This window comes from Trypanosoma brucei, chromosome 10 (assembly GCF_000002445.2).
Source record: "Trypanosoma brucei brucei TREU927 chromosome 10, whole genome shotgun sequence".
Taxonomy (NCBI): domain Eukaryota; phylum Euglenozoa; class Kinetoplastea; order Trypanosomatida; family Trypanosomatidae; genus Trypanosoma; species Trypanosoma brucei.
In genome coordinates, this window is record NC_007283.1 from 829,563 (window position 1) to 856,848 (window position 27,286).

Sequence of the window (27,286 nt, forward strand, 5' to 3'; positions counted from 1 at the left end):
TGTCAGCTGCTATTTGAGAGTTTAAGGGTTAACTTCACGCCGTTTCTCTCCCTCTTCAATGCGTCCACACACACACACACACACACACCAACTAGACCAATAGCCCCTCTCTACACTACTTGTGCATGCAAACGCTTCGAAGAGGGAGGAAAACGGCGTGTGGTTGGGCTTCACCGCGAGAGTTGTGTTGTGAGGTGTGAATTTAGGGAGACATTAAGGGGGGAGGGAAGCTCAAGCACTGATGCGTAGGCTGGCGGTTTGGGAAGGAGTGAGCGCTTGGAATGGCCACTGTTTTGTTTTGTACCTCCTTTTCACCATCAGTGGCCTTCTGGTGCCATCCAGTCGACGGAGCGCCACCAGACCAATCCAGTGCGTGTTTGTGGAGGGTAATGTTTGAGGACTGGGGAAACTGTGGGAAAATGACGAAAATACCGGAGAAAGAATAAAGGAGAATATGGAGAAAAGAGGGACATATAAGGTGCCTACATCTCTTTTTCCACGCGGTTGGGTGCGATATGATGATGTGCGTGGTTGTGCGTAGAGGTTGGCGGAATAATCGAGTGAGTTCCATTCGAAGATAACATTGCCATATGGACATAGTGGTGAGGAGAAGGAGTTAAAAAGGAAAAAAGATAAATTTACCACAATCTTCAAATTGTGATGGTGCCCAAGTGCCAAGGCCCCTGTCTATTTGAATACGGTGGTGGTGCATCACCACTTTTCTTTTTTCACTTTTTTTTTTCGGTTCTTTCTTCGTCGCTGCAACTGTGACTCAGCTTCCTTTATTTTTATCATTATTATTACTGATGTTTAACAGTGCCGATAATTTCGACCTGCCCGCGTCCGAGCAGCTGTGCAGAAAATCATGTCACTGGTTGGCGCTCGTGGAGAAATACCAACAAAGGTGAAGTTGAGGGATATATGTGTACTTTCCCTCTGCTTTTGTTTCTCATTCGTTAATTAGTCAAAAGAAACCAATTTCAAGAAGAAAAGCAAACCAACGCCTGCTGAAAAAGAAAAAGAAAGCGGAATATAACAGACAGAAATGCTTCGCCGTACGTTGCCTTTTGCGTTTGCCTTCGTTAAGTCACCCCCTGCGGTGAATGAGCGAATGGATTCGTTTCAACCGGGTTCGGACTCTGCTCGTGGAACGTTGGAAGCGTGTAAGCGCCTGCGTTGTGGTGCTACTGATTGCCCAATAGTTATTGGTGGGAAGGAATACCGCACTGATAACGCCATCAACCGCATGATTCCATCTAGTCACCAACAGCAGGTTGCGAAGGGGTATAACGCAACACCGGAGTTGGCACAAAAGGCTATTGACACAGCACTGGGTGCCGCCAAGGAGTGGAGTCAGATGCCCTTTAAAGATCGGGCGGCAATATTTCTGCACGCGGCACATCTTATCTCGACGAAATATCGTCACGAATTGCGTGCAGCCACGATGCTCGGGCAGAGCAAGAATCCCTTCCAGGCAGAAATTGATGTGATTGCTGAATCGTGCGACTTCCTTCGATTTTCGGTGAAGTACGCCGAGGAGTTGTACAATCAGCAGCCGATCTCTCCCGCAAGTGGTCCGGTTTGGAACGCTCTTGATTACCGACCACTTGAGGGGTTCGTATCCGTCATTGCGCCCTTTAACTTTTCGGCAATTGCAGCGAACCTTGTGGCATGCCCCGCACTAATGGGAAATGTGATCTTATGGAAGCCCTCACCCAATGCTGTGCTTTCAAACTATCTTTTGTACAAGGTGTTTGAGGAGGCGGGGCTTCCCGCGGGCGTGGTGAACTTCATGCCATGTGAACCAAAGGTAATGACTGAGGTTGTTAATTCTCATCCCGAGCTTGCTGGCGTCGCCTTTACTGGCTCCACGAACGTCTTCCTCTCTATCAACAAACAGATCTACTCCCGCTTGGAGGAGTACCGCAACATCCCGCGCATCAGCGGCGAAACAGGTGGAAAGGACTTTCACCTCATCCACCCGACGGCTGATATGAAAATGACAGCTGCTCTGACGGTGCGCGGCGCGTTTGAGTATCAGGGTCAGAAATGTAGCGCCACATCACGGATTTACGTGCCGCAGAGTCGGTGGGAGGAGCTAAAGGGGTACTTGTTGGAACTGCATGGGAAGCTGAAGATGGGCCAACCCGATGACTTCCAGAGTTTCATGTGCGCTGTTATCGATGAGACTGCATTCGACCGAAACAAGAAGTACATTGACATTGCCAAGGCGGATTCCAGTGCCTACACCATCATTGCTGGTGGTGGCTGTGATAAGTCGGAGGGGTGGTTTATTCAACCTACCATTATTGTGGCTAAGGACCCCAACGCACAGCTTCTGCGTGAGGAGATCTTTGGACCCATACTAACAGTGCATGTGTATGATGACAGCAAGCCAGATTTCTGGTCAGAGGCATGCAACCTTGTAAACAACGCAACAAAGTATGCTCTAACCGGCAGCATTTTTGCGCAGGACCGCAAGGCGATACGCGATGCGACGGAAAAACATTTGCGCTACGCTGCTGGCAATTATTATATCAACGACAAGTGTACGGGGGCGGTTGTCGGGCAACAGCCATTTGGAGGCGCGCGTGCAAGCGGTTCCAACGACAAACCGGGAAGTGCTCTCTTTTTAACGCGGTGGGTGTCGGCGCGGACCATAAAGGAGAATTTTGACCACAGTGCCCAAGTTTCTTACCCTCATCAGCTACCCGACTACGTGACTCTGTGAACCCGCTGTCTTTCTTGACATTAAAAAATAGCGGAGGAAGCAGATCAGAGGATTACAACTATCGTGAATAAAGCCCGGAAGGCAATCGTTGCAACACACACACACACACAAGAAAAAAAAACGGATACCGAAGGAAAGTTAAAATTAAGGGATCAACGACATGAACATCAGCCTTGACAAAAGGCATTGAAGTATCGATACGGTGGTGGTGAAGAAAATGGGAGTGGACACTCGACATGTTAAATGGCGAAAGAGGAACAAGCTAAAAAATGCAAAAAAATACGTCGGCGGGCGAATGGTAAGGAAAAATGAGAAAAAAAATGTGGATAACATGAGGTGAAAGACGAAAATCAAAATAACAACAGAATAGTGGTGACGCGCCCCTCTCAACATTTAGAGAGTGCGTCTCGTATTCCTTTTTTTTTCTTTGTTATATATATATATATATATATTATTTTTTTACCCTTTTAGTTTTGTAAGTAACACGTGTGCAGATTCCGCTTTCATGTTGTAAAGATGTGGAAGAGGAAAAAGGGAAGGAACTACAGACACAAAATATGTAGAAGTTCAGATTTAAAAAAAAAGGAATTCTCTTGTGCATGTGTGCGTGTGACGGGATACCGTGGGGATGCGGCCGCTTCCTTATATTCCCCGTTACATTGTTGTTATCGATAAAATTTCCCCATGTTTGGCGTCTTAAATTATCTTTGTGTTGGTTTAATTACCATTATTGTTACCACTATTTATTTGGTTATTATTTTTTTTCCACGCAAATTGGGTCAATCGGTGTTCCATAAACAATGCAAAAAATCCGTCACGTGAGGGGCGCTAAAGGGTGAAGCGGGAATGGGAGGGGAGGGGAGAGCGACACAAAATGACGGTTTGTTTGATTGTAGACAGTTGTTTTTAGTGTTGTGTGTGAATAAAAAAAGAAGGAGGGCAATCGAAATTTAACATAAGAATAATGATAGTAGTGCAAACAATATATATATATATATATATATATAAAGTGATTTGTCGTGCGCCCTGAGGGGACATGCCATGTGTACTCTTCCATTTTTTCCTCTTTTCCCTTTGGTCATTATTTTCTTTTTTTTTTGTTTTCTTGTATTCCTGCTTTTAAGACACATCCACTCACTCTGATACAGACATATCGTACGGCAGTGACTAACAAGGGCAGTCTATTGAGTCGTGGAGTTTCTCGCACCAGAGCAGTGCGCGCATTTTTCGGCGCAAGCCTCGTGCGGATTGCATAGCGAGATATCGTGTGGTTGAACGAAACAGCAGTCAGACACACGCACGCACGTACGCACTCATACAATTTTATATACCTTTATTCGTCATCTCCATTCACGTTTATAAACCGCAACACTCATGGCGAAAGGCAGAGACAGTACTGCTCATATGCGTGAATTTATCAAACGCCTCCGAGCCCGTTCCAACGTTTCTGAAAGTCCTCAGCCGCAAGAAGGGGAAGCGCCGCCCCGTTACGCTCGCTCTGCCATTACTGGTGAGGTAAGAGTTGTTGGTCAAAAGGGACCTCTCACAACATCGTTTCCATCACCCCACCGCCGACTGTTGAGTCATGTGGAAAATATAACTGCCACCACCACCTCGAAGCCCGAAGAACCTCCGCTGCCTCCTGCGCTTCAAATAGTGCCGGATGCCGCGGAATGGGAGCAGAACACCGGGACAAAACAACAAAGTTGCAGGGAGAAACCCGTAAACCCGGCAGCAAAGTCGGAGCCTCGACATGGTGCGAAAAAAGTCAGCAAATCAGGGAATGCCAGCGATGTATTGGAGAGACACAAGAAGCGATGAAATGTCTAAGGTTGCAGCAAGCAGGAAAAAGAAGAAAAGAAAAGAGAAGAAAAGACACGAATGTTGCTCCGCGGCGCGAAAGTCTGAATATGAAACACATCAAGTATCAGAGTGATATCACAAGTTGGCGGAGTCGGGACTATTAAAGCATTGCTCTACATTTTTTCCCCCTCATCCGTGTTGTTGTGCCCTCGGTATCTTTTATAACCATTAGCGACAATGTGCGCGTGGGGGCAAATGGGTGGAGGGAAAGAACACGAGTATGTATATTTATATTTATTTATTTTATTGATATATATATATATATATATATGTGTGTGTGTGTGTAGGCTTATGTGTGTATATATGCGTGTATATACTCATACGTGTTATTGATAATGATTTTCCTCTTTTAGTTGTTGCTTTCGCTTAGTGCTGGGTTGGTGGTCAAGGTATTTAACCGTCCGCTCTCGCAGATATTTTTGTTTTTATTTTCAAAGCTGCTATGATGTTATTTTTTTTTTTTACCATGTATATATGTATATTTATATCTTCTGTGTTTCTTGCGTCTAAAGCACTCTTTCTCAAACGATATTTTTATTCCCTGCGCGCATCGTCATTGGTATAATGCTTTCCTTCATTTAGCCTCGGATACTATTGTTTATGAGCACGTGGCAGTATCTTTTTTTTTTTTTACAAAAAGAAAAAGAAAAAGAGAAAGCAAAGAGATGGTTGGAAGAGAAGGGGAGTAAAAGGGTGTAGAGAGAGAGAAAGAGAGAAATGGACCGAGACTATTAGTTATAATCAGATGGAGAATTTATTTCATCCTTTTTTTTCTCATTTTTGTACCCCTTCCTGAATGTTATCTTCTAGTCAATGTTTTTTTTTATACAAATATATATATATATATATGTATTTATATACGCTTATTTTTACTTTATTTTTCTTTTTGCTAGAATCTTTATTATTATTATTTGTGATTTTATGATGTGTGTCGTTTTTTCTTCTTTTCTTTTTGCATTTCAGTCGCTATCTTTTCCACGCGGTGGTGTTTGTACATTTTTGTCTGGTGATGCTAAAATACTGAGAATATTTTGTACAACTCGTCGCCACTCAAAGCTTCATCATGTGTATTGCAATTATTATTTATGCTTTGTCACGCTCTTTTATTATTATTATTCCCACACTATATTAATAAAGAAAAACGATTATTTGTTTCTTTTTTTTTAAAAAAAAGCGGAAAAAAAGACAGTTTTTGCGTGCGTTTCCCTTTTTTTTGTTGTTGTTGTTGCTTTGTCATATCATTTTTTTTGACTACCCTCATTTTTTTTTATTTCTTCTGTTGTATGAGTGAGACAGAGGAGGGTAGTTGTTGCTCTTTTTTGTTTTTTTTCGTTTTCCCTTTCACGTGTTGTTATACCTTTCAAGTCCTTTTTTCTTTTTTTTTTTTTAAAGGATAATAAAGGATTTGAGATGATGCTATTTGTATATATTTTCGTATTTGTCTTCTGTTTTTTTTTCTTTTCAGTTGCTTCAGGGAAGTTCCCCGGATGTGACTGCTGGATTTTCGTCGTAGTCTTTATTATTCCTTTTCCTTTTTCCTCATTTCCATCCTTCTGTCTCGCAGCATCGGTGATTTAAAAAAAAAAAAGAAATAGCAACCGATAAGTTATGGTGTGAGGGAGATTAGTTAGTGATGGAATGGGGACGGGATGTGTTGGAGAAGTGATAATAATAAAAGAAAGAGATTAAATTTAATAAATACAAAAAAAAAAGCGACGGTGCAAGTGTATTCATGTAAAAGTAATCCGTATCGCTGTTGGAGACAATATTCTCACCTTTTTTGTCTCCCTTCTTTTTTTTTAAAAAAAAAAACAATATGCTTTAACCATATTCCCACTAAATCAATGACTAACTGACTACCTGTTTGTTTCCTCCTCATTTTTGCTATACGCATGTTTCCCTTCTTTTCTTTTCTCTTTTCCTTTCCTTTTTGTTTTGATTTATTCTCTACTCACCATTCAGGTTCTTTGCATATAGATGTTCATATAAGGAATCTGATATGTGGTCAGGTAATTTTGACTAATGGTAGTAACATCCACATTTTATGGACTCTTTCTTAATTATTTTTTTCTTTAAATAGTTTAACTACTCTGCGAGTGGACATTGCGAGAATTATTGAACCCTTGGCTAATAGATATATATTATATGTATAAATAATATATATATATATATAATATATATTCATGTAATTTGTTTCGCCTGTGTGTTGCACTGGTACAGACCACCATAACTGATGTTACTACTAATGACAGTATTATTGTTGTCTCTACCTGCCACCTTTTTTTCTTTCTTTTTTTTTAAATACATTTTTTTTTTCCTGCACAGTCTTTTGACTCACGCGGATACGTGGTGAGGCATACAAGAGGAAGTTTTTTTTTTTAAAAAAAAGGGAGGAGGAAACTTGGAAGACGAAGGAAGGAGCTAAGAGTAGGCGAGGGAAGTAGAATTTGAGGCGTGTACGTATATTTGTGTGTGACAATAATAACATCGATATAAAAGGAAAACGAGTTGGAAACGGTTACGAGTAGGTTGACAGGAACAGGCGGAGGTCAAGTGATTAAGCTGTGTTTTTTTTTTTTTACACGCAACATAATAATGAACAGTAATGCTCCGCTTATCTTTGATGTGCCTCCTGTGTTTAAGGTGGAGTCCATAATTGGGCAAGGCTCATACGGTGTGGTTTGCAAGGCGTTGTATGGAATTGATCAAATTGCCATCAAGAAAATACCGAACTACACGAAAAGTGACGAGACCGCGCGGCGTGTGTTACGTGAAATAGAAATTTTACAGAACTTACAGTTCTGCGAGCAGGTCGTAGAGTGCCGACTTCTTTTTCGGCCGACTAGTCGTGAAAAGGATGTGTATGTCGTAATGAACTTTCTTCCTTCTGACCTCTCCTCCGTTATCAAGAACAAATCCGTCCCGCTCAATGAGAAAATTATCTGCTACATTACATGTCAACTTTTACTAGCTCTTCGTGCCATGCACCGCTGTAATGTACTTCACCGTGACTTGTCTCCACGTAACATCCTCGTCAATCACGATTCGCAGGTATTTGTGTGTGATTTCGGTCTCAGTCGTTTCTTTGATCCCGACGAGCAATTGTCATTTGGTGTTGTAACGCAGTGGTATCGGGCGCCAGAGATTATTTTGGATGCCGAGTACGACGCTGCCAATGATATTTGGGGCGTTGGCGTTATCGTGTGTGAGTTGGTGCTCAGACGTCATCTTTTCCCTGGAAAGTGGAACGACTCTGCGGATCAACTTAATCACATCTTCCACCTTGTTGGCACCCCGCCAGCATCTGTGTTTGAGCAGGGGCAACCGTTTGCTAGGGCTTCTGCGAATGCAAGAAAATATGCTCTTTCTGTTGTGGAGAAGAAACCGTGCTCTCCGATGTTGCAGGAGTTGCTGAGAAGTTCACCACTTTTTCAGAGCAATGAGGTGGAGTCGCATTCGGTGATTGACCTTGCCGTAAAGCTTCTTTCATTTAACCCACGTGACAGACCGACAGCTGATGATGCGTTGCGTCACCCATGGTTTGATCAGTTTCGCTCCTTCATTGGTGAAATGATTGAGACTCAGGACGGTCACGGTGTGGGGACTATGCAACTTTCAGCCTGTGGTACACTTCCTGTGGAGGATGTGGTGAAGAGGATCGAGGAACTCGTTCCAATTTTCTCACAAGACCTACTAGTTAGCGATGATGAGGATTGAGAAGTGTATTGTGGGTCTTTCGGTACTATTACTTTTATTATTTTTATTATTATCATCAATTATTTTTAATGTTTTATTATTCTCGTTTTCCCCCTTTGCTTTGTTTTACTTTACTCTGCTTTGTTCTGTTCTGTTCTGTTTTATTTTTATTTTTCTTTTTTATCTTTATCTCTGTGTCTGTGCATTTCTTTCTTCTCCATTGTCACGAGAGAACACATGGATATCGGTCGTTATTTAATAACGCATGTAAAGGGAAGAGATCGCCCCATTTCCCCGAGTTTTATACCCTTTACTGCATGTTTGTTTTCCGTTTTCCCACACCTCTGAGCGTACCGCCACACGTTCAATTTTTTTCTTTCTTCTCTTCCTCCATCTGAGAAGCCTCCTTATTTTTTTGTTTCTTAAAGAAACCACCACCGAAAGTAAGACACAAGAAACAGGAGAGGGAGGAGTGAACAGTAGTTGGCATTTCATGCAAATAAACAAAACAAGGCTTTTCTTTTCTTTTTTTCTTTTCCTTTTCCTTCAATTTAAAGATAAACAAAAAGCAAAAGATGAGTTTTTTTTTCCTTAAAAAGAAAAAAGAAAAACAACAACAGCTGTACTGAAAAGCAACCTCATTGGTGTCAGCACTCGCAAGCAGCAGTAATGAGGCTTAACGTGCACACCAGTGGTGATGGCGGAGGTTTTCATTGGATGTTCCATCCTCTTCTGTTTTGTTTTGTTTTCCGTCTCTGGACTAAAGGAGACTCGATTAAAATTCTTCCTGTCTGCCTTTCTGTCTCTCCCTCTTTTTTTATTATGACATTAAACCACACCGTCAGTACATTTTTGCTTTGTTTTTCCATTCGATGTCTCGTGTCGTTCTGGTCAGCGATTACTTACTTTCTTTCGGATTTTATCTCTTTGTCTCTCCCTTTGTGTGTCTTTGTGTGTGTGCTTCACGACATTTCCGTATTATTATGCAATTTATTCTATTTAGGGCGCCTGCACTACGCGCACTCCAAACAAAGCAAGTGGGAGGGTAAAGGTGGTGAGGAGGGGTGGTGGTGAAGGGGAAGGAGAAAAGAAAAAGAAAAGAAAAGAGCAGACATAATAGCGAAAGCAAAAACAGTAACAGCAAATAACGATCCATTGTAGGGTTGCTGCAATCTGCGTACAAGTTATATTAGCGTTCAAGCATAGACTGGCAACGTCAGGATCACGATGCGATGTAGTTGCGCTTTTCTTGATAAGTCCGTGTTTGCGGCGAAGCGGCGTGTAATTGTGCCTATCCACCCGACACCGAACTTTCCTGCACATTTCATCAAATCAGCCTTCACAACAGACCCGTTGAAGGAAAAGCAGAAGGCGCGTTTTTCCTCCGGTGGTGAGGCCATGCGTGAGGTTCAGGATATTCCCAAGAACCTCGAGGGTGAGCGATCAAGGCGGGACCTGGCCAGTCGCGGCGACACCGAGTTCCAAGCTCTTGTGGAATTCATAGAAGGTGCTTCATACGATCAACTTATCTCGGGGCGACGGTTTAAAAAGGTATATGACGTTTTATCGGAAAATGATGACATGTTCATTTGGTTGTGTCACACGGCAATGTCTGTCCTGAACCCAGGCGACATGCGGTCTCGCTTGATATATAACCATCTGCGCATACTGGCAGAATCTGTCGCAAGTGGTGAGATGACTCAACGGACGGCGTTTCGCTTCTTTGAATCGGCAGTGCGCAGCCCAGCTTACCGTGAAATCGCAAAGCGGCAGCTCGAAGGTGGAGCGGCAACGCGACTCGCTGGCATTTCTGCAGCAGCAGACGTGATGCGACGAATGGGTCTTACACGGCGGCCTATGTCATCATACTTTGAGTTGTATCAGCGGATTGTGGAGCGCTCCGAAGCCATGACACCGTGGGGATTTCCTCCATTGTTTCAATTTGAGGAGCGACTGTCGCTGGAGCCGCGGTTAAAGTTTTTCTCCCGTGCATCGCAACAATCACTTGAGCGGCGGCGGCGGGGGCATGTGATGACACCACACACAGCACTTCACGGGCGACGCATATTCTGGATTCCACCCACGTGGAATCGTGCCGGTCGGTTCCTTGGCCCCCATGTGACACTTTACCCGGGAATGACTCCAGATTGAAGGTCTTGTATTTGTATTTTCGCAGTGGTGTAGTGGTGGATGTTGTAGGGATGAGAGAGGTGATGCAGGGAAGTGAAACAAAGGCCAATCTGCGTTATTGTTGCGCCTTACTCTCACCTGTGAATACTGTTCGGGTTGTTTTTGTTTTGTGAAGCAACACCTTTCAGCACCTATTATTTACCTCCGACCCATTTGGTGGAACCGGCAGCGGAATGTAACGGCACATTACATTTTTTTGTTTTTGCGCAATCACAAAGGACTTTCTTGTATCTTTCACTGCTTTTCTTTTTTTGGACCCGACTCTTCTTCTCCCTTACACTCTTTACGATATCTTTTTTTTTTTCGTTTTTCTGGTTTCCGTTCTGTAAATAACCTTCAAATTGACTTTTCGCTAATATTGTGCCTTTCAGCTGAGGAAAACCACCGAAAGAAAGGGGAAGGGAGGACACGTCAAGAAGAGAAGAATAGAAGGTAAAGGCTCGTAAAAACAAAGTTGCAAATAATACATAGCGTGTGACGTAGGCAAGCCGCAGAGTAATCATCGGCGAGTCGCAATCGCACGTTGTTTAAAGAACAAAAAAAATGGGTGGCTGCGTTGCATCCCTTATTGAGAGCAGAAACACAAAATCTCTTGTCGATAACGATGACATTCTGCAATACAACAAACTGCCATGCCAAATCCGTGTAGTTGCGGGAACAGAACGGGAGGATGCATCACCGGTCTACCGTAAGTTTGACGTTACTGATGAGGATTTCGAAAAGATGTCACATGATGCGTACCATGGGGAGCCACTAATACAACTAATCCGTGAGATTTGTGGGCTACGGGGGGAGAAGGTTGCAATGGCCTACCGCAATATGCAGCGGGTAGAGAGAAATGTGGTGAAGGATGCGAGCGGCAAGTCAAAAACGATGGATATGTATGTTTTCTCACCGGGGCGCCGAAATATAAGCTATAAGCAGCTTTGGGAAACCGTCGAAAATTTTTCTAAAGGTCTCTGTGAAATTGGGCTTCAGGAGCGACAATGCCTTGCTCTGTTTGAAGAGACGCGTTGGGAGTGGTATGCGTCGTTGCTTTCCGCCTGGTGCCACAACATGATTGTGGCAACAGTGTACGCCAATCTGGGTGAGGATGCACTCCGTTACGCGTTAAGGGAAGCTCAATGCGGCTGCATCATCTGTAACGGGAAGAATGTCCCCGTACTCCTTGACAAAGTGAAGTTGAAAGAAATGGGAAATCCAGTGGTTATTTACTTGGATGATTTACCCACTAACGTAGATATTATGGACCTAAGGGTGTACAAATGGTCTACCGTGGTGGAGATGGGTGCGAAGAGCGAAAAGGCTCAGTTAAACATCCCAACTTGTGAAAATTGTGATGATACCGCTCTTATCATGTACACAAGCGGCACTACGGGGGATCCAAAGGGTGTAGTGCACACACACGGAAGCCTTGCTAGTGGCGTCTATGCGCTCAGCATTCGACTGTCCGAAGTATTTGGTGACCCACGAGATGACGAAACGTACTGCTCGTACCTTCCTTTGGCCCACATTATGGAACTGGCTGTGCTGTCAATCCTTATGCTCAGGGGATGCCTCATTGGTTTCGGTTCTCCTCGAACAATTACCAACACTTTTTCTAAACCACACGGTGATTTGGTCGAATATCGACCGTTTGTTCTCTCTGCTGTCCCGCGTGTGTTCGATACCATTAAAAAAAATGTTGAGGCAATGCTACCCAGTCCCGGGTCAATAAAGCGTACAGTCTTTGAAAGGGGATATCAGGCCCGTCTCAAGGCTCTGAGGGATGGGAAGGAGACTCCCTACCTCAATGAAAAAGTTTTCAATAAGGTCCGTCAGGCAACAGGTGGGAATGTGCGGCTTTACTTTTCTGGTGGGGCGCCACTGTCTCCAGCTACTCAGGAGTTCATCAACGTGGTACTGGGGACTGTTATTCAGGGTTGGGGCCTAACGGAGACTGTGTGTTGTGGAGGGACTCAGTTCCCAGGCAGCCTCGAGTCCGAAAGTATTGGTCGGATGATCGACACTGTGGAGTTGCGCCTTCTCGACACTCCCGAATATCGGCATACGGATAAACCAGAACCTCGTGGAGAAATTTTGTTGCGCGGGCCATTCCTCTTTAAAGAGTATTACAAACAGAAGGCCCTGACGGAGGAGGTTATTGATTCCGAGGGATGGTTCCACACGGGTGATGTTGGCTGCGTTTCGAAAAACGGTACCTTGCGCATCATTGGTCGCGTGAAGGCCCTTGTAAAGAATTCCAACGGCGAGTATTTGGCTTTGGAGTCCTTGGAGGCCACTTACGGGCAAAACAAGTTGTGCACACCAAACGGCGTGTGTGTGCTCGTTCATCCACAGCGCAGTTATATAGCTGCACTGGCCCTCACAACAGAGCAACTTATCATGCCCTTCGCAAAGGAGCATAAAATCCGCGGAACATATCCCGAGATACTCGAAAATGTTGAACTCCGCAAGAAGGTGTGTGAATCATTTCAAGAAACTGGAAGGGCCGCTGGAAAGAAAAGCTTCGAAATTGTGCGGGACGTGCGCCTACTGAGTGATGAATGGACCCCAGAAAATGGGGTTCTAACAGCGGCCGCCAAGTTGAAGAGGCGAATCATTGATGAACGTTACAAAGAACTGATCGAAGAGATATTCCGCAATGATGTTTGATGTTTTCCTCCTTTTTACTTTTTTTTTGTCACTTCGTTATTTATTTTACGTTTGCGACTTTTCTCACTTCGTTTCTTTGGTCTCATTTTTTTTGTTTTCCCATATTACCTCTCCCTCACCTCTACCAAACTATTCTTTTCCTACCCTTTTTTTCACCTCATCTTTCATTTTCATTCAACTTCATTTTCGCCTTCTCCGAAATCTACTTTTTTTTCCCCCTCTCTCGTTTCATCGCGTTTTGTTTTTCTCGTCTTTTCGATTATCGTACTTGTACTAATGAGTCAAGTGGTTTGCTGTTACGTTTCTTTGCATTTGTAAAACCGTGTGTGCGTATGCGATTACCTTCCTACCGTTTCTCCTCCTTCACTGATTCTTCTTTTTTTTTTGTTTCACCCCTTCGATTCCACCCTTTCACTGTACCAATGCCACACATGTGGTGGCGAGATGCTCATTTTTTCTTTTTTGTTGAGAGTTGTGCCTGTCCCACCCGCGGTTCTATTTTTTTTTGTTTCTTACCCCCTTTTTTTCTTTTTCTTTATTGCCTTCATTTTTTCGTACCTTTACTTTGATTTTTTTTTCTTCTTTCGGTTACCGACAGGCGGAAAGTTAACTTTCTTCTCCATTCATCCTTCTGTTTCCCCCCTTATCTTTGCGTTGCTTCACATCATTCGTTGCGCGTAGTGTATGATTATTTATTTATATATGATATATGTAAAGATGGGAAGGTGAAGGTGCCTGCTCGCGTTTTTCAAAGGAAAAAAAATAAATAAAAGGGAAGAGAACTTCAATTAACTTTTTTTCTCATTTGTTCGTAAACCGTTTGCATTCATAGGGGGTTGCATGTGGCAGGTCACTAAAGATATGACGCAGGGAGAGAAAAAAAAAGGGGAAGGTTTGTATGTAAAACTGCTGAGGTGAAGGAAAGAAACTAAATTAATATTGAAAAGAGAGAAGCCTTAGGGGAAAAAGGGAATTGAGAGAGAGAGAGAGAGAGACAACTGAGAGATGAATTAATACTGGAAAGAAATACTACAAGCGTACACACACGTGCAAAGAAAAAAAAGAAAAAAAAGAAGGAAAGGTTCGTGGGTTAGAGTGATCAACTCTGAAACCAGGGAGGCAACTGGGGAAAACGTGATTTACCTTTTTTTTTTTTTGTTTTCCCTTCCCACCATTTCTGTTTGTTAGCAGCAGTGGATTCACCAAATGGTCACGGGAATCATAGTGTGAGTAGTGACAAAAAAAACGGATAAGAAAAAGAAAACAGATGAATCAAATGCAATTAGAAGAAAAAAAAAAGGCAAAGGTGAGAGGAAAGAACCATATTTGAGAAATACCATAAGTGATAATGTTGTGCATGGTTTATTCTTATTCTTCTTCCGTGGTTCCTCTTCTGTAAATATGGAGGGTGATTAGTAACGAGAAAAGGGAAACATATGGAGTGACGGAGGAAAATGTGCGGAAGGGGGGTGTTTATATACATATATTATTTTGCTTTCGTTAGAGGTTCGCTCAAGAAGAGGATGAGTGACTTCAACTTTCACAATGTACACACGTTGCAATCGTTGTGTCTGATGATGTCACTTGGGGGGGGGTTTTAGGGAGAGGTGAGGAGAGGACGTGGACGAAAAAGAGTAGTGTTGCTTAACCACGGTGTTGGGTTACCCACTACCATAACTGTTCCCTTTTGTTTTGTTTTTGTGGTTTAGCCTCTTTACGCCCTTTTTTTTCCCCCTACTTTTTCATGTTCATTATTTTGTCCTGTATAATTTTTTTCCCCGTCGAGCACTAACTCGTGCATCCATGTACATGTGTGTGCATGTGCATATATATATATATATATATATATTGTTAATTTATATACGGCAATAAATCCCTTAAGTACACGCTAATATGATGACTTGTCTTCTCTTTTAGTCCTTCCTGTTACCCAAATGTTTACGGCGACTTTTAGTGTTGCTGAGGGCCGTGTGTGTATACGTCTGTGTGTGTGTGCGTGTGATCGAAAGGATGTTGAGAGGAAGATGATTAAGGGAATTGTAGTGTTTGATTTGTCCGGTTGTTGGGCTCCTCCATCTTTTTTCAGAAGCCCATACCTGAGGTAATTACAAAAGTGGGAGAGGGCTGGCACCACTGGGACACAAATACACACACACACACACACACCTCGTACAAATACAACCACAAACGCCAATGTGAAGTTGACGGCATCCGAAGAGGCGTGAGATGGATATGAAGAGACTACCGTAATCATAGGTTTGTTTGTTTGTTTTTTTAGGTATGAATGTTCTTTTCCTTCTTCCATTGCAGCGCTGTGTGTAGGTGAGGTGATGGAAACAGTCACCACGTGGTGTTTGTGTTTGTACGAGGTGTGTGTGTGTGCGTGTGTGTGTGTGTGTGTGCATGAGGAGGAAGGAGGACACTTGGTTCCCGTGACAACGCACACATGAACCCCCTAACAGATTTTTTGTGTGTGCGCAAAAACGCAGGGACACTGTATGAATTTTACTACATAAATATCATGAGCTCACTGTTTTTGTGCTTCACATTTCTTCCTTTTACTGTCTTTCCTCCATGAAACATGCATCCTTATTGTTGGAGCCTATTAACTTGCGTAATTTTCACTGCACTGCATCCCTCTACGTTTTGCAGGTTTTATACACCGTAGACATCTTGTTTTCTTACGCTGACGGAGCATGTTGAGGCGTGTCCGTCCACTTCGCGCTTGGAACAACCGCCAACACAGTGATAGGGAGCGTGACCGCATTGCCCGGGAGCGGCAGCGGCATATTCTGTACGACAACGCCGGTAATGTGAAGCTGTATGGTATCTTGTTTCTGTTGTGGGAGGAATTCCGTGTTCCCATTATTGCAGTAGCCACAGGTTTCTTTGTTTTGCTCGCATATAATAAGATTGTGCTGTATTACTCCGCACGGCAGCTAGCTGGTGAGCGGGAGCTTGATCAAAAGAGCGAGTCGGAGGCGAGGCTTTCTGGAAAACTCAAGGGTGATCGTTATTTGATCAAACCGTGGCGACAAGTCGAGGACCCCGACTTTTTAAACATCCCATCATACGCAGGTAAGGGAGTGTACTCAAGCAAATTATTTGAGGATGACGTGGCAAGCACCGACCCACTTTTCAGTGAGCGACGCCGAAACTGAGCGTGTGTGAAGTCATTACGAAGGCAATGTGAAGGAGAAGTTGATGTGTGACCACATACGCAAATACAGTGGCGACGGGAACCATAACCAAGTGAGCACAGTTTCGCGTCTGTGCTGCCGTCCCGAATAAGTTATATCATCATATCTGCTTACGATGTGTTGTGCAGGGATTTTTATTTGTTAAGTTTATAGCGGTATCAAATATCTGTTATTATTATTATTATTATTATCGTCATTTCATTCATCTTGGGTGTGACGGCGTGGACCTCCCGTACAATAACGGGAGGGGCGTGGGAATGACGGGGAGCTCCCTCGCCTTCCCACTCGTGGTCTTTATTTTCTTGGTGATTCCCGAGTTGTGCGCGTCAGTAGATCCGAGTATCGTTCGTTAGTTGTACATTTGCAACGTGTTCCTCACATTTGTTTTTTTTTCCGCACTTGTTGGCCGTAGAGGAGGAGTGTTTATGCCATTACGGGTACTTGTACGTTGCTTCACAGCAGCACTTTTCTACTTCCGCCCTCTAAGATGTAGGCCCCATGCGTTCATTCCTGTCTGCTGATTCATACACATTACCTCGATACCAATAAGATTGTCGTAACAGTTTCCAACATTTACTTTTTTTTTTTTGTTTTATTTTATTTTTACTGCATGATTTAAACAGAGAAGCACCATTGCGAAGAAGGACAGATGCCCCGAGAGATCAAGAACCTCAAGGAGTTCCTCGCCATTTGCAGCCGTAAGGACGTCCGCTGTGTGAAGGTTAAGCACAACCCAAAGGTAACCAAATTCAAGGTACGCTGCAGCCGCTACCTTTACACCCTCGTGATGGCTGACAAAAAGAAGGCTGACAAGATCGAGCGGTCCATTCACCCGACTGTGAAGAAGATAACCGTCACTGCTCGCTCCCACGCCAAGAAGAACACACCAAGCAAGTAAGTTGTACGACTCCGTGCGCTGGGTGGAATTATAGGGGGATGAAGGAAGAGCCGAGCAAAGTTTCACAATGGAGTGCTTTTGTAACCATAACCCATGGACGGTTGCTCTTTCCTTCGTCACCAAGAAAGTGGCACGCTTCTCAATCAATAGTTGCTTCGTTTTTTCCTTTTCCGTACTTTTTTTTTGTTTCATTTGAAAAATGAGTACATTACTGTATTCAATCCCCACATCCCCTTGTCGATGTGCCCCTCTCTGTTCGCCTACACCAAATGGGCAGTACTTGTGCATTTGGTGACGCTCTGTGTTACTCTCACCTGGCGTTTTTGTCATTTCTTTTTTTCTCCTTTTCCATTCAACTATGGAACATGCCGCCTTCGGGTTCGTTTTATTAAAGTGCAGCACACTTTCGCCCGCAGGAACAAGCGGGATTTTATTATGCGCAGCCTCCGCTCAATTTGCGCTTCGGAGCCCCGGTGCTCGCGCTTTAATACTCATAGTTTTCGGTTGAGAGCGGCGGGCACGTCTCCGGGGGCGGGAGTCTCCGCGTCTCGAACCACCGACTGCGTTACTGCCCTATTCGACGTGGGCGTGGGATCTGTGGAGGAGATATTTTCATTGCCTGCACCTCAATTGCAGAAAAATTGTGGGGATGTAGTGGGGTCTGTGTTCCGGAAGGAACTGAAAAACGCGAGAGTTGGTAATCAAGACTTTAGCGAAGTACTGTGGATGGCAACGACACGCGGGGAATTGCTTTCGGATATCAGGAAGCTTTTTCGCCACGCCGGAGTCGAGGAAGCATATGCAGATCCCAACGTAACTACTCACCCCTCAGGAGTGCCGATTGGTATCAGGGACGAGCATAATGGTTGGTATTCCCAACAGCCACATTATTCCCCTCCAGTTTTTCCTTCTACGGCAGCAGTATCTCCTCGCAGTCCATGGGCAGCAGGAATGGATGTGTTTAGTTACGCTTTTGCGTATGGTTTTTGGCAGCAGCGGCGGGAGTCGCTTCAGCTGGCGCACCATCAGATGCAGAAACTTTCTTCCGATATTCAATATGTCAAAGAAGCTTTGGATGGGGACCACCGAAATAGACTGAGGTTAAGCTTGAGGCTGTGGTGCATGTTTTTATTCCCTTTCTCCTTGTTGGTTCTCCTCCTTCTATCCACAGATCAAATTCTCTACGTTGCAGAACTGAAACGAGTTGGTTTGTGTGATTATGATGCGTGGCAGAGGCGCTACCCCAGAGGCCGTTAATTCTTATACGAGGTGCATGTGTTTCAGTTTTTCACAGGCATAATGCAGAGAAATACCTTTGCCCACATCCCCAACAATTGTTGTTGTCGCAGGCGACGGCGGTGTGGAGACAAAAGTTCTCCCACCATCTTTTTCACCTTTTACAATTATTCGTGACGCTCATGTGTGATGTGCGGTTGTACACAGTTTCTCGTCGACGGATGTGGGTCCAACGTTTGAGTGTTGCGCGCACATGTGAGTCCATGGAATAACAACGATGTCGTCTAAATATGGTGGAACTCAGTGCATATCTGAGTTATGTCTGCTCCACGGATTTCGAACGTGTGGACGCGTACGTTTAGGTCTGTATACGTTCTGTAAATTTAGCTTTCTTTGGCCTCTTCCTTTCCTTCGGCGCATTTCTCTCTCCCTCTCCCTATATGGTAATGTCAATAGTAGGTTTTGACTAAGAGCTGGTGCCTACGGGATGACAGAGGTAGCCGTTGATTGTTTCCCGACTCCAACCGTCAGCAGCCACAGTTTATCCAACGAAGTGAACAACAACGGGCGTGGTGGAGTGTCCTCTGGTGGCATGGTAGCGGTGGAAGACAAAGTGGCGCTGTTGCTGGCCGGTGCGAGGAAGTTGCTTGAGGAACCAACACCATCATTATCGTGTCATGCCGAAGAGGTGTTGCCATGTGATGATGAGGAGGAGTGCCGACGCCGCTTGCGGTTTCTAGAGGCAGCCCATGCTTTTGTGGAGCAACAACATGTAACTCAGAGGTATTTGAAGCGGGCTGTGGTTTCCTCACGATCAATAGGTGTGAACGCATGGACCAGCGAACAGACGCGAGGGGGCTTGCCTCACTGTTCAGCACGCGACTTGCCAGCAGTCGCTGTTATGATAGATGGGGAGCTAACTGATTGTGAAACTGAGGAGTGCCCAACAAGACACAACTTGTGCTTTTCCACTGTCTTACACATAAAGCCACGCGGTTTGTGGGCGAAGGACGCGGCTGTGCGGCGTCAGGGTCAGTACTGTAAGCAGTGCTTGGATCCGTTACACAGGTATAAGATCCCTCTTCCTGTGTGGAAGGAGGCTCGTTTTTGTTATTTCACTGGGATGTACTACTGTAATATGTGTAACTCTAGCCGCTATTCGGTGATTCCTGCGTTTGTTTTGAAGAAGTGGGATTTTAAACCGCGACCAGTGTGCAACGACGCGTATGAATTCTTGAAGTATCACCATAAGCATCCAATTTATCGCGTGTGTGCTCTTAATCCACGACTATACGAGCGAGTGGCACTGCTGCGGGTGGCCCGGAACCTGCGATCGCAGTTGATGAAATTGCGTGATGTGGGCATGAAGTGTGCTGTGCTGCGTCACCTTCTCTACCTTCACGACGCTCCTGTCGAACTTGAAAGGGACAGCAATCGTCGCCCCTCCAGAACCACAACCAACGCCTCAGCTACCAACCATGTAGCCACCTTTGTTGCCAGTGATGGTGATGCCGCCTCGTTTGCCGCTGATTGCTACGTGCCACGCACCCGGCGGTATTTATTGGAGAACTGTGAACTTTGGTCATTATCTGACCTTGAGGATGTACGCCGTGGGCAGTTGTTGTTCCGTCAGGAGAGCGCTGGGCGCACAATGGCTTTTATAAAAGATACTTCCCTTATCTCGCAGTTGGCGGCATACAGCAAAGGTACAGCCGCTTTGTGTGGTGAATGCGATACGACTGTTTACCTCAAGCAAGTGCGATCTCGAATTTTACGGCACATTCTTGTACACAGTTGTGCGACTTGCCTTGTTAATAGTGTTGACGTGTGTAGCATCTGTTGCCCTGCGGAGGTGGCTCAAAAGTTAGAGTGCATTAATGAGCAAACTCGAGGAGGTACACCGTTCGGAACCTGTGAGCATTTTTTTGGCTCGTTGATCAAAGATGTTTCAGTGTTGCCTTTTCTTGTTTATGTTTTCGACACATTGCATGTGTTCTGTTGCACCGGGTGTGGTAGTGCTTATCACAGACGCTGTTTTAAGGAAATGCAACATACCAAGGGCGATTTAACATGCTGCCCGCGCTGCAGAGCAACACAGTTGATAAAAGAGTGAAAAAGTCTTGATGCCGATGCTGATGCGGGCGATTTCTGCCACCTGACTATGCCACCTCGCGCAACGCGGTGTGAAAGCAAGGGGGATGCTGTGGTGGCTTCTGCTATTTGTTTATTTGTATCAACTGTATTTTGTTTATTCTTTATTATTTGTTTTATTATATATATATATATATTTATTTATTTATTTAAAAATTGCACGATTGTTATTTTACAATTATCATTGCGAGAGAGGAACTGAGGTGTGTGTGTGTGTGTGTGCCATAGGGAAGGAATGGCCGTGGTAGTTGTGAGCGTCGATTCTGTGGTGACCCCGTGGGCCACGAAAGCGTTACATTTGAAAGCTTTTTATTTTTTTTTCTTCGTCCCTACTCTCACCATGTATTTTGTGGGAATACTGTTGGGTCCATGAAGAAACATGTGCATTGTTAACGTTGATGTGAGTGGAAATATTGAGATTTGGCAATGACAATCATTATTGCTGTTACTTTCTTGTCTTATTCTTTGTTGTTACTGCAGCCATTACCGTTACCTTCCACGGTGAAGGAATTATCTTTAATGGTGCTTCGTGCTAATTCGATTGCCACGGCGGGTCATTTCACCCTGCCGATCTTCCTTTGATGTAGCGGTCGTTTACTGCCATAGTTTCTGTTCGTGTGAGGACCGCTGTTGTGCACCCAGTGGGTGTTCACTCAGTAACCCCTTTTGTGACCCTCGATTATTTGTGTCACGCAGTTGCGTGACACCCCCTCCGCCCTCAATTAAATTGTTACCTAATGCGGCACCAGTTAAACTTTTGTTCTTTCTCCGTCTCGTATATTCCACACCCCCATCTCTTCCCCTTATATTCTCTACTTTCTTTTTTGTTGTTCTTTTACCTTCATCTTCCACCTAGTGGGTAGTGACCAAAAACATATTGTAGTAGCGCCACTCATACCGGTGGCGGCGGGAAACGTTGTTAACTAAGTGTCATATTAGTTCCCTCTAGTGGATACCTGGAATTGGCGCACGGCCATTTCTACTGCTTTGTCTAATTTGCCACCTCACACCACGCCATGAGTACCGAGAACGAGGGCGAATCAAAAGAAAACCCCTCGTATCTCACTGTAGAATTAGAGCATGTCGGCCATGTCTCCATCGATGCAATTGAGCACCACTACATGGAGTTGCAAAAGGAACTAGCGATGGAGCCACATTTGCGACCACTGCGTGAGGAATATGAGAAGATCCACCGCCTCCTCCGTAAAAGTCACGATGGGGAGAAGCGCTTGATGGCAAAGATAAAGGAATTAGATCATGACTTGATTACACATGCGGCGAACGTTGAAAGTGCGCTGAAACTCGCTCGGCAAGATGAGGACGTGATTGAGGCCCTGAGGAGGGAAATAGAAAAGGCCTGGTCACTTGCTGACAGCGCGCATGCTCGTGAAAAGGAAACGCGGGAACAAATACAGGAGTTGCGCCAGCAGGTGGTGCGTCTTAATGGGTTAGTGGATAAAAACACAAGCAGTACATTGGGACAGGAAAACTTTCTCCGCGATCTTATTAAGGCGAAGAAAGAGTTTGAAAACGAGCGTCTAATGGCACAAGCTAAGGCGGAGCGGCTCGTGGATGAACGGCTATTTGCTCAGAGGAAGATGCACAAACTGCGAGAGGATAGTGAATGTGTGCGGCATAGCCTTGAGAACACGCTCAAGAACTATGAAGGCTGTCTACGTAACCTCTCCGATACCAAACGGGATCGCGAGAGTCTGGAGCAGCAGGTGCGGGAGTACCGTGTAGAAGCGGATGAACATTTGAAAGAGATAGCAAGCGTCCGTCAATCGGTGGCCGAGTTAGCAAAAGAGGAGGAAAAGCTGAAAGCACTTGCGCTTTCAGAACGGGATTCTGTGGGGCAATTAGCTAAGCAATTGGAAGAACAACAGGACCGATTTAAGAAAGAGGCTGACAAACTTGCCGCTGTTGAGGCGCACAATGCAGAAATGAAGCAGGAGATACCAAAGATGAGAATGACGCTAAAGGGCCGGCATGCAGAGGTGGAGCGACTTGCCTTATCCTTACGAAAGGCTCGTAAAGGAGCCGGGGTCCAGCAGACCGAAATAGACAAGCAGATGCAGACGAGGGCTTCGCTGATGGAACAAACGGAGAAAATGCACACCGCTATTGAAGAGCTTCTGCGTACATTAGACGACCACGTCAAAGCGTTGCATGATGAAGAGGTCCGATTGAAGGGAGCCATGCCCATAAAAACAAAACTCCTCACTGAAAATTCGCGCGTTGATAGTGAGAAGGCTATGATGGAGGGCCAGCGGATGCTGGAAGAGGGTAAGCGACGTAACTTAACCCAACAACTAGAAAAACTTCTTCGGGATAACGAAACAATGCGAAAGAAAATATTTGAACTGGAACAAAATCAGGCGAAAATCCTTGACAATGGACAGCGAGAGGCTTTGCAGTATCATCGGGTGCTTGAGCAAACACGTAAGCAACAAGGACAGGCTAAGTTACTGCAGCAGCAGTTGGAGGACAATGAAAAGCGTCTTAAAGCGCAACAGGATTTGCTTGACCGAGTCTCCGCAGACCGCGCACGAACGGAAAAGCGGTTGAAGGAAAGTGAACTTGAGTGTTCTGGGTTGAAGCAGCGGTATAATCACAATGGGGAGGAGATTCAGTTGTTGAAGATGCAAATTATAGGCAAGGAGGGCGCACTTTGCCGCATTCATATGGTACGCAAGCAACTTCAGCGTGACATCGCCAATGCTGAGGAGCGCGCAAGCCACCTGAAGGAAGACGGTACGAGCGCTACCAACCGCTACGAGACGCTAAAGGGAGAGGTAAAGCAACTCAGTCACTTAATAGCCGAGTGTGACGCAGAGAAGAGTAAGTACCAATCTAAATTTGCTGCACTTGTTAACGAACGGAATGTACTTGCTACCCAGTTGGTTCGTCGTAACGAAGAGCTGCGCCTCCTCCACAGCAAAATACGTTTGCAGGAGTGTAGTATTGAAAAAGGTGCGGAGGACTACAACAAGCGTGTGCGGGCTGTGATGGGGAAGCGAAGTGAACTTGAAGAGCTGCGACTGCGTTGTCGAGTTGCCCTTGCCCGCATGCTTCACGCGGAAAAACTGAGACGGCGAAAACAAAAAATCGAGCGTGACCTCTTTACTGAAAAGCGTCGCTCTCGTGCCCTCGCTGACGAGCTTCAACGTCCTGTAAATGTGCACCGATGGCGGCGACTTGAAGGCAATGCCCCCGAGATTCTCGACGGCATTTACAAAGTTCACACTCTAGAACGACAGATACTTAAGAAACAAGATTTGCTCGTGGAAAAGACAAAACAATTGGCTGCTCGCAATGCAGAATATGAGACTGTTAGGAAAAAGCTTGCCGAACTTCAAGGCCCGGAGGTAGCGGGGGAGTTGAGCTTATATGACGAAAACTTGCAATGTCGTCGCGAACAAATACGGGGTCTTGACACCGAACTTCAGGAGGTTGAACAGCACGTGGACGTAGTGGCTGAGGAAGTGAAGCAACTGACAGTAGAGTTATGTGAGGTAAAGCGGCGGTATTATAATGCGAAGCATAAGAATGACCTGCTCCGCCGTGAGCAAGGTGCTTTCCGCGCCATGTGGGGTGGGTCTTCAGCGGTCGCTAGGACTGCACTCGCCGCAATCGAAAACGCTTCGGAGCGCCGGCAGCTCCAGCAACAAGGATCAATTTCCAGTCGTCGGCAACCGCTATGGCGCACGCGGGCGCAAAAGCGCCGCGAGCAAATTAAACAGGAGGAACAAATCGTTCAGGTACTATCGACTGGTGCACCAGCGCCAAGTTTTCCTCTTCAAGTCCCACCAGGTCAGCGCATTTTCTTGGGGGGTGGTTTTGCGCTAACTCGGTGACTTTGCTCTGCTTGTTTCACATCGTCGGGTAAAGGATGTGTGTAGAGAGTTTGTGAATGCTGTGGTGTTGTTCCTGCGTCTTATGTGTGAAAAATAGGCGTGGAAATGTGAGACTGGCGGGGCTCCCTAGTGTAATTATTGTATGAGTGACTGAGGGCATATACAGAGGAGGCGAGGAAGTCAGCGGAGTGGATGAGACCCAAGCAACGAAAATGTCGTGCGATGATTATTCTCTCCCATTTTAATGTCCAACAGTAGTAGACTATTCAGCTTTCAATGTATGCAATTTTTTTGTTGTTTTTTTTGTTGTGTCTCCTTCCTTGTTATCTTCGTTGGACCTGACGAATGGTGGGAGGGAGCCTGCGGAACATGAGGCGCACCCGTTCGTCCACTTGTCGCTGAAACCAAATTGGTATGTATATTACAGGGAGGGGGGAGAAAGGTGAGAGGTGTTGTTTTGTTAGCAGTCGTTGAGAAGGGTGTCGTCGTATACAGAATTATATAATATATATACATATATATATATATATTATGTATGGGAAGCATATACTTGTATTTACTGTGAGTGTATTGTGGACGTGTGTTGTGCGGTTCCTTTTGAACTTTTTTCTGGCGTAGGCGGCCATTCTGCCTTTTGTATTCCCCCCCTTCCTCTTCACCAAATTTTTACTACAACACCGAAAGGAAAAAAATAATTATTATTGGACGACGTAAGTCAAATGGCGGACTCAAATATTTTTGCATACCCTGTGCATGTGATTTATTATTATTTCGTCTTTCTATCCCAATATGACGTTTATATAGAATGCGATGCGAGGGTGTGCAAAAGGCATCGGTGCTATATTTGCTGCTGATGCCTCGAATCATGTAAGGGGGAAATCCGTGAACGCGGATGAGAGCTGCTTTGGTGTTTTTCAAAATATGCATATCAACCCTTTTCCCGTTCGCGCCGCTATTGACATTGGTACTGGTGGAATGATTACCATGGTGGTTGCTCGCGTTGACGCCGCAGCCAACGCCGTGCGCAATTTCATGTATCAGACGCAGCTACCGTTACACCTGGAATCTGTAGCCGCAGGGTTGGGCGACTCATCATCGTTCGTTCTTTCCGAAGCAACTCGAGCGGACATACGCAATAAAATGCGTGTGTTTCACGGTGCACTCCGTCGTGATAATTATGATGGTCTTAGCGAACGTGCCGCTGTTATGTCGTGGCCGCTGTGCGAAGCCGCTGATGCACTGGCGTTAGCTGAGGACCTAACGCGTGAGTTTAAGGTGGATGTGCGTGTTCTGGGGAAAACGTTTAATGTAAGTATGCCGTTCTGTGGTTCAGTTGGGTTATCAGCTAATGCGAGCCAGGAATCAATGGAGGTTGACGTGCGGCGGGGTAGGCGCTGTTCTAATGCCTGCACCACTGCTGTTACTGGCGGCAGTGAAAGCGGTTCTGTTCAGTCTTTCTTGCATCATACTAATCGTCGTCGGAAGGAAAGGCAAGCGAAATTAGATTCACAGCGAGAGGTGCGTACTGTTACTGATGGTGATCGTGTGCCCAATGTACCGGCAGCTCAGCAGATGGAGCAGTTGGCCTTCCTTGCGCACGCCGCTGTGAGCAAGTGTGTTGCTCCGCAACGCTTGCTCATTCTTGCGGAGGATTGTCATAAAGGAATATGTGTGCTAGGCGCAGATACAGCTGAACCCGAAGAAGTAACCGACGACGAGACGGCGGCTAACACTAAAGGTATCAACAATAATAGCAAGGATGCCGTTACGCACCAAGGAGTTGGGTCACCCACTGGATTACTTGTACATGCGTTGCCGGTCGATTTAGCGATGGCACACCGACTATTGGTTACGACGGTGCAACGTCGGTCGCAAACTACGGATGAAGGCGCCAACCAACGAAGCCCCAACCCTGTTCTTCGTGAGGAGTTTAGGAGGTTGCGCTGTCTGTTGGAGGAGGCAATGCACCACACATTGCCTCAGTGGGTTCTTGATAAGTCAAACACTGGTGGGGTCATATGTGGGTCAAGTTTTAACGGTGGCGTGCTAAACGTCGCTGCACGAATAGCCCAGCGGTCTAGTGTCTCATTGGATCACCTCGAGACGCATGCGGAGATGCACTATTGTGGTTTAACGGATGTTCTGATGTCAGTCAACTATCCTAACGCGGCGACGGTAATACCCTGTGCTGCGCTGGCCAGTGCATTGTTACGGTCATTAGATGCACAGCGGTTTGAATATCTACCCGAGGTTCATATTCCTGCTGCTCTCCTCCTTCAGCCCTCACTGTGGACGTACACAAGGCGTGATCAGGTACGGAAGGCATTGAAGCAAAAACCATTTTACGCGGCCGGGAGCCTGCGGCGCACATTTCAGCGTCCCCACGCACGTGAAAATCCAACAGCTGCTCCAACGGCTTCGTGGCAGAAGAACAAGGAGTGGAATGCACTCTCATACGACAATAGCACGAAAGGTACTTGAATGTCGAAGTAGAAGGGGAAATGGGAGTAATGGTAGCGCTATCCTCCACTCCCCTGCCTCGTTCGCGCTCACTTCATATCCAATTCGCACATTGTGTGCGGTTGTATCATACCATTCCCCCCGTATTAAAGTTTCAGCGATACGTCATTGGAGTTTCGGTTCTGCAGACACTGATAACGCCAGCTCTCTTAGTACCCTTTCTCCCTTCTAATATATGGTGTTCATGCCACTTACTGGCGTTCCCGCCTCTTTTATGCTGCATTAAAAAAAGAAAACTATTCGTTACCTCCATCTCAATGCACGTTGGTGCGTGTGTGAAAAATCGTTT

At 45.4% G+C, this 27,286-nt stretch overlaps 11 protein-coding genes across 11 annotated transcripts, besides 23 other annotated features; all 11 read left to right on the top strand.

Moving 5' to 3' along the window:
* The first annotated feature begins 65 nt into the window (after positions 1-65).
* Positions 66-88: a microsatellite.
* Positions 89-1,045: 957 nt separating this feature from the next.
* Tb10.70.4280 (delta-1-pyrroline-5-carboxylate dehydrogenase, putative) lies at positions 1,046-2,731 on the top strand (the record flags this gene model as incomplete). Its single annotated transcript, XM_817480.1, has 1 exon — positions 1,046-2,731. One exon carries the CDS (start codon positions 1,046-1,048, stop codon positions 2,729-2,731), a length of 1,686 nt encoding a protein of 561 aa, XP_822573.1.
* A 431-nt stretch (positions 2,732-3,162) lies between these two features.
* Positions 3,163-3,183: a microsatellite.
* A 530-nt stretch (positions 3,184-3,713) lies between these two features.
* Positions 3,714-3,738: a microsatellite.
* Positions 3,739-4,105: 367 nt separating this feature from the next.
* Positions 4,106-4,552, top strand: Tb10.70.4270 (hypothetical protein, unlikely; the record flags this gene model as incomplete). Its single annotated transcript, XM_817481.1, has 1 exon — positions 4,106-4,552. The coding sequence occupies one exon, from the start codon at positions 4,106-4,108 to the stop codon at positions 4,550-4,552; it is 447 nt and encodes a 148-aa protein (XP_822574.1).
* Positions 4,553-4,574: 22 nt separating this feature from the next.
* Positions 4,575-4,607: a microsatellite.
* A 206-nt stretch (positions 4,608-4,813) lies between these two features.
* Positions 4,814-4,910: a microsatellite.
* Positions 4,911-5,228: 318 nt separating this feature from the next.
* Positions 5,229-5,312: a sequence feature (GA-rich).
* A 106-nt stretch (positions 5,313-5,418) lies between these two features.
* Positions 5,419-5,454: a microsatellite.
* An 824-nt stretch (positions 5,455-6,278) lies between these two features.
* Positions 6,279-6,306: a sequence feature (AT_rich).
* Positions 6,307-6,489: 183 nt separating this feature from the next.
* Positions 6,490-6,543: a sequence feature (T-rich).
* A 181-nt stretch (positions 6,544-6,724) lies between these two features.
* Positions 6,725-6,775: a microsatellite.
* A 414-nt stretch (positions 6,776-7,189) lies between these two features.
* Positions 7,190-8,311, top strand: Tb10.70.4250 (protein kinase, putative; the record flags this gene model as incomplete). The annotated part of the gene is made up of 1 exon (XM_817482.1): positions 7,190-8,311. The coding sequence occupies one exon, from the start codon at positions 7,190-7,192 to the stop codon at positions 8,309-8,311; it is 1,122 nt and encodes a 373-aa protein (XP_822575.1).
* A 23-nt stretch (positions 8,312-8,334) lies between these two features.
* Positions 8,335-8,392: a microsatellite.
* Positions 8,393-8,404: 12 nt separating this feature from the next.
* Positions 8,405-8,458: a microsatellite.
* A 346-nt stretch (positions 8,459-8,804) lies between these two features.
* Positions 8,805-8,837: a sequence feature (T-rich).
* Positions 8,838-9,517: 680 nt separating this feature from the next.
* Tb10.70.4220 (hypothetical protein, conserved) lies at positions 9,518-10,441 on the top strand (the record flags this gene model as incomplete). The annotated part of the gene is made up of 1 exon (XM_817483.1): positions 9,518-10,441. The coding sequence occupies one exon, from the start codon at positions 9,518-9,520 to the stop codon at positions 10,439-10,441; it is 924 nt and encodes a 307-aa protein (XP_822576.1).
* Positions 10,442-11,023: 582 nt separating this feature from the next.
* Tb10.70.4200 (fatty acyl CoA synthetase, putative) lies at positions 11,024-13,135 on the top strand (the record flags this gene model as incomplete). The annotated part of the gene is made up of 1 exon (XM_817484.1): positions 11,024-13,135. One exon carries the CDS (start codon positions 11,024-11,026, stop codon positions 13,133-13,135), a length of 2,112 nt encoding a protein of 703 aa, XP_822577.1.
* Positions 13,136-13,628: 493 nt separating this feature from the next.
* Positions 13,629-13,720: a sequence feature (T-rich).
* Positions 13,721-14,110: 390 nt separating this feature from the next.
* Positions 14,111-14,130: a microsatellite.
* An 830-nt stretch (positions 14,131-14,960) lies between these two features.
* Positions 14,961-14,984: a microsatellite.
* Positions 14,985-15,103: 119 nt separating this feature from the next.
* Positions 15,104-15,136: a microsatellite.
* A 137-nt stretch (positions 15,137-15,273) lies between these two features.
* Positions 15,274-15,301: a microsatellite.
* A 203-nt stretch (positions 15,302-15,504) lies between these two features.
* Positions 15,505-15,537: a microsatellite.
* A 294-nt stretch (positions 15,538-15,831) lies between these two features.
* Tb10.70.4170 (hypothetical protein, conserved) lies at positions 15,832-16,296 on the top strand (the record flags this gene model as incomplete). The annotated part of the gene is made up of 1 exon (XM_817485.1): positions 15,832-16,296. One exon carries the CDS (start codon positions 15,832-15,834, stop codon positions 16,294-16,296), a length of 465 nt encoding a protein of 154 aa, XP_822578.1.
* Positions 16,297-16,504: 208 nt separating this feature from the next.
* Positions 16,505-16,526: a microsatellite.
* Positions 16,527-16,912: 386 nt separating this feature from the next.
* Positions 16,913-16,941: a sequence feature (AT_rich).
* A 43-nt stretch (positions 16,942-16,984) lies between these two features.
* Tb10.70.4155 (60S ribosomal protein L38) lies at positions 16,985-17,233 on the top strand (the record flags this gene model as incomplete). Its single annotated transcript, XM_817486.1, has 1 exon — positions 16,985-17,233. The coding sequence occupies one exon, from the start codon at positions 16,985-16,987 to the stop codon at positions 17,231-17,233; it is 249 nt and encodes an 82-aa protein (XP_822579.1).
* Positions 17,234-17,473: 240 nt separating this feature from the next.
* On the top strand, positions 17,474-18,490 carry Tb10.70.4150 (hypothetical protein, conserved; the record flags this gene model as incomplete). Its single annotated transcript, XM_817487.1, has 1 exon — positions 17,474-18,490. The coding sequence occupies one exon, from the start codon at positions 17,474-17,476 to the stop codon at positions 18,488-18,490; it is 1,017 nt and encodes a 338-aa protein (XP_822580.1).
* Positions 18,491-18,956: 466 nt separating this feature from the next.
* Positions 18,957-20,582, top strand: Tb10.70.4140 (hypothetical protein, conserved; the record flags this gene model as incomplete). Its single annotated transcript, XM_817488.1, has 1 exon — positions 18,957-20,582. One exon carries the CDS (start codon positions 18,957-18,959, stop codon positions 20,580-20,582), a length of 1,626 nt encoding a protein of 541 aa, XP_822581.1.
* Positions 20,583-20,712: 130 nt separating this feature from the next.
* Positions 20,713-20,772: a microsatellite.
* An 864-nt stretch (positions 20,773-21,636) lies between these two features.
* On the top strand, positions 21,637-24,477 carry Tb10.70.4130 (hypothetical protein, conserved; the record flags this gene model as incomplete). The annotated part of the gene is made up of 1 exon (XM_817489.1): positions 21,637-24,477. The coding sequence occupies one exon, from the start codon at positions 21,637-21,639 to the stop codon at positions 24,475-24,477; it is 2,841 nt and encodes a 946-aa protein (XP_822582.1).
* A 498-nt stretch (positions 24,478-24,975) lies between these two features.
* Positions 24,976-25,014: a microsatellite.
* Positions 25,015-25,287: 273 nt separating this feature from the next.
* Positions 25,288-26,958, top strand: Tb10.70.4120 (hypothetical protein, conserved; the record flags this gene model as incomplete). The annotated part of the gene is made up of 1 exon (XM_817490.1): positions 25,288-26,958. The coding sequence occupies one exon, from the start codon at positions 25,288-25,290 to the stop codon at positions 26,956-26,958; it is 1,671 nt and encodes a 556-aa protein (XP_822583.1).
* Between the last annotated feature and the right edge of the window lie 328 nt (positions 26,959-27,286).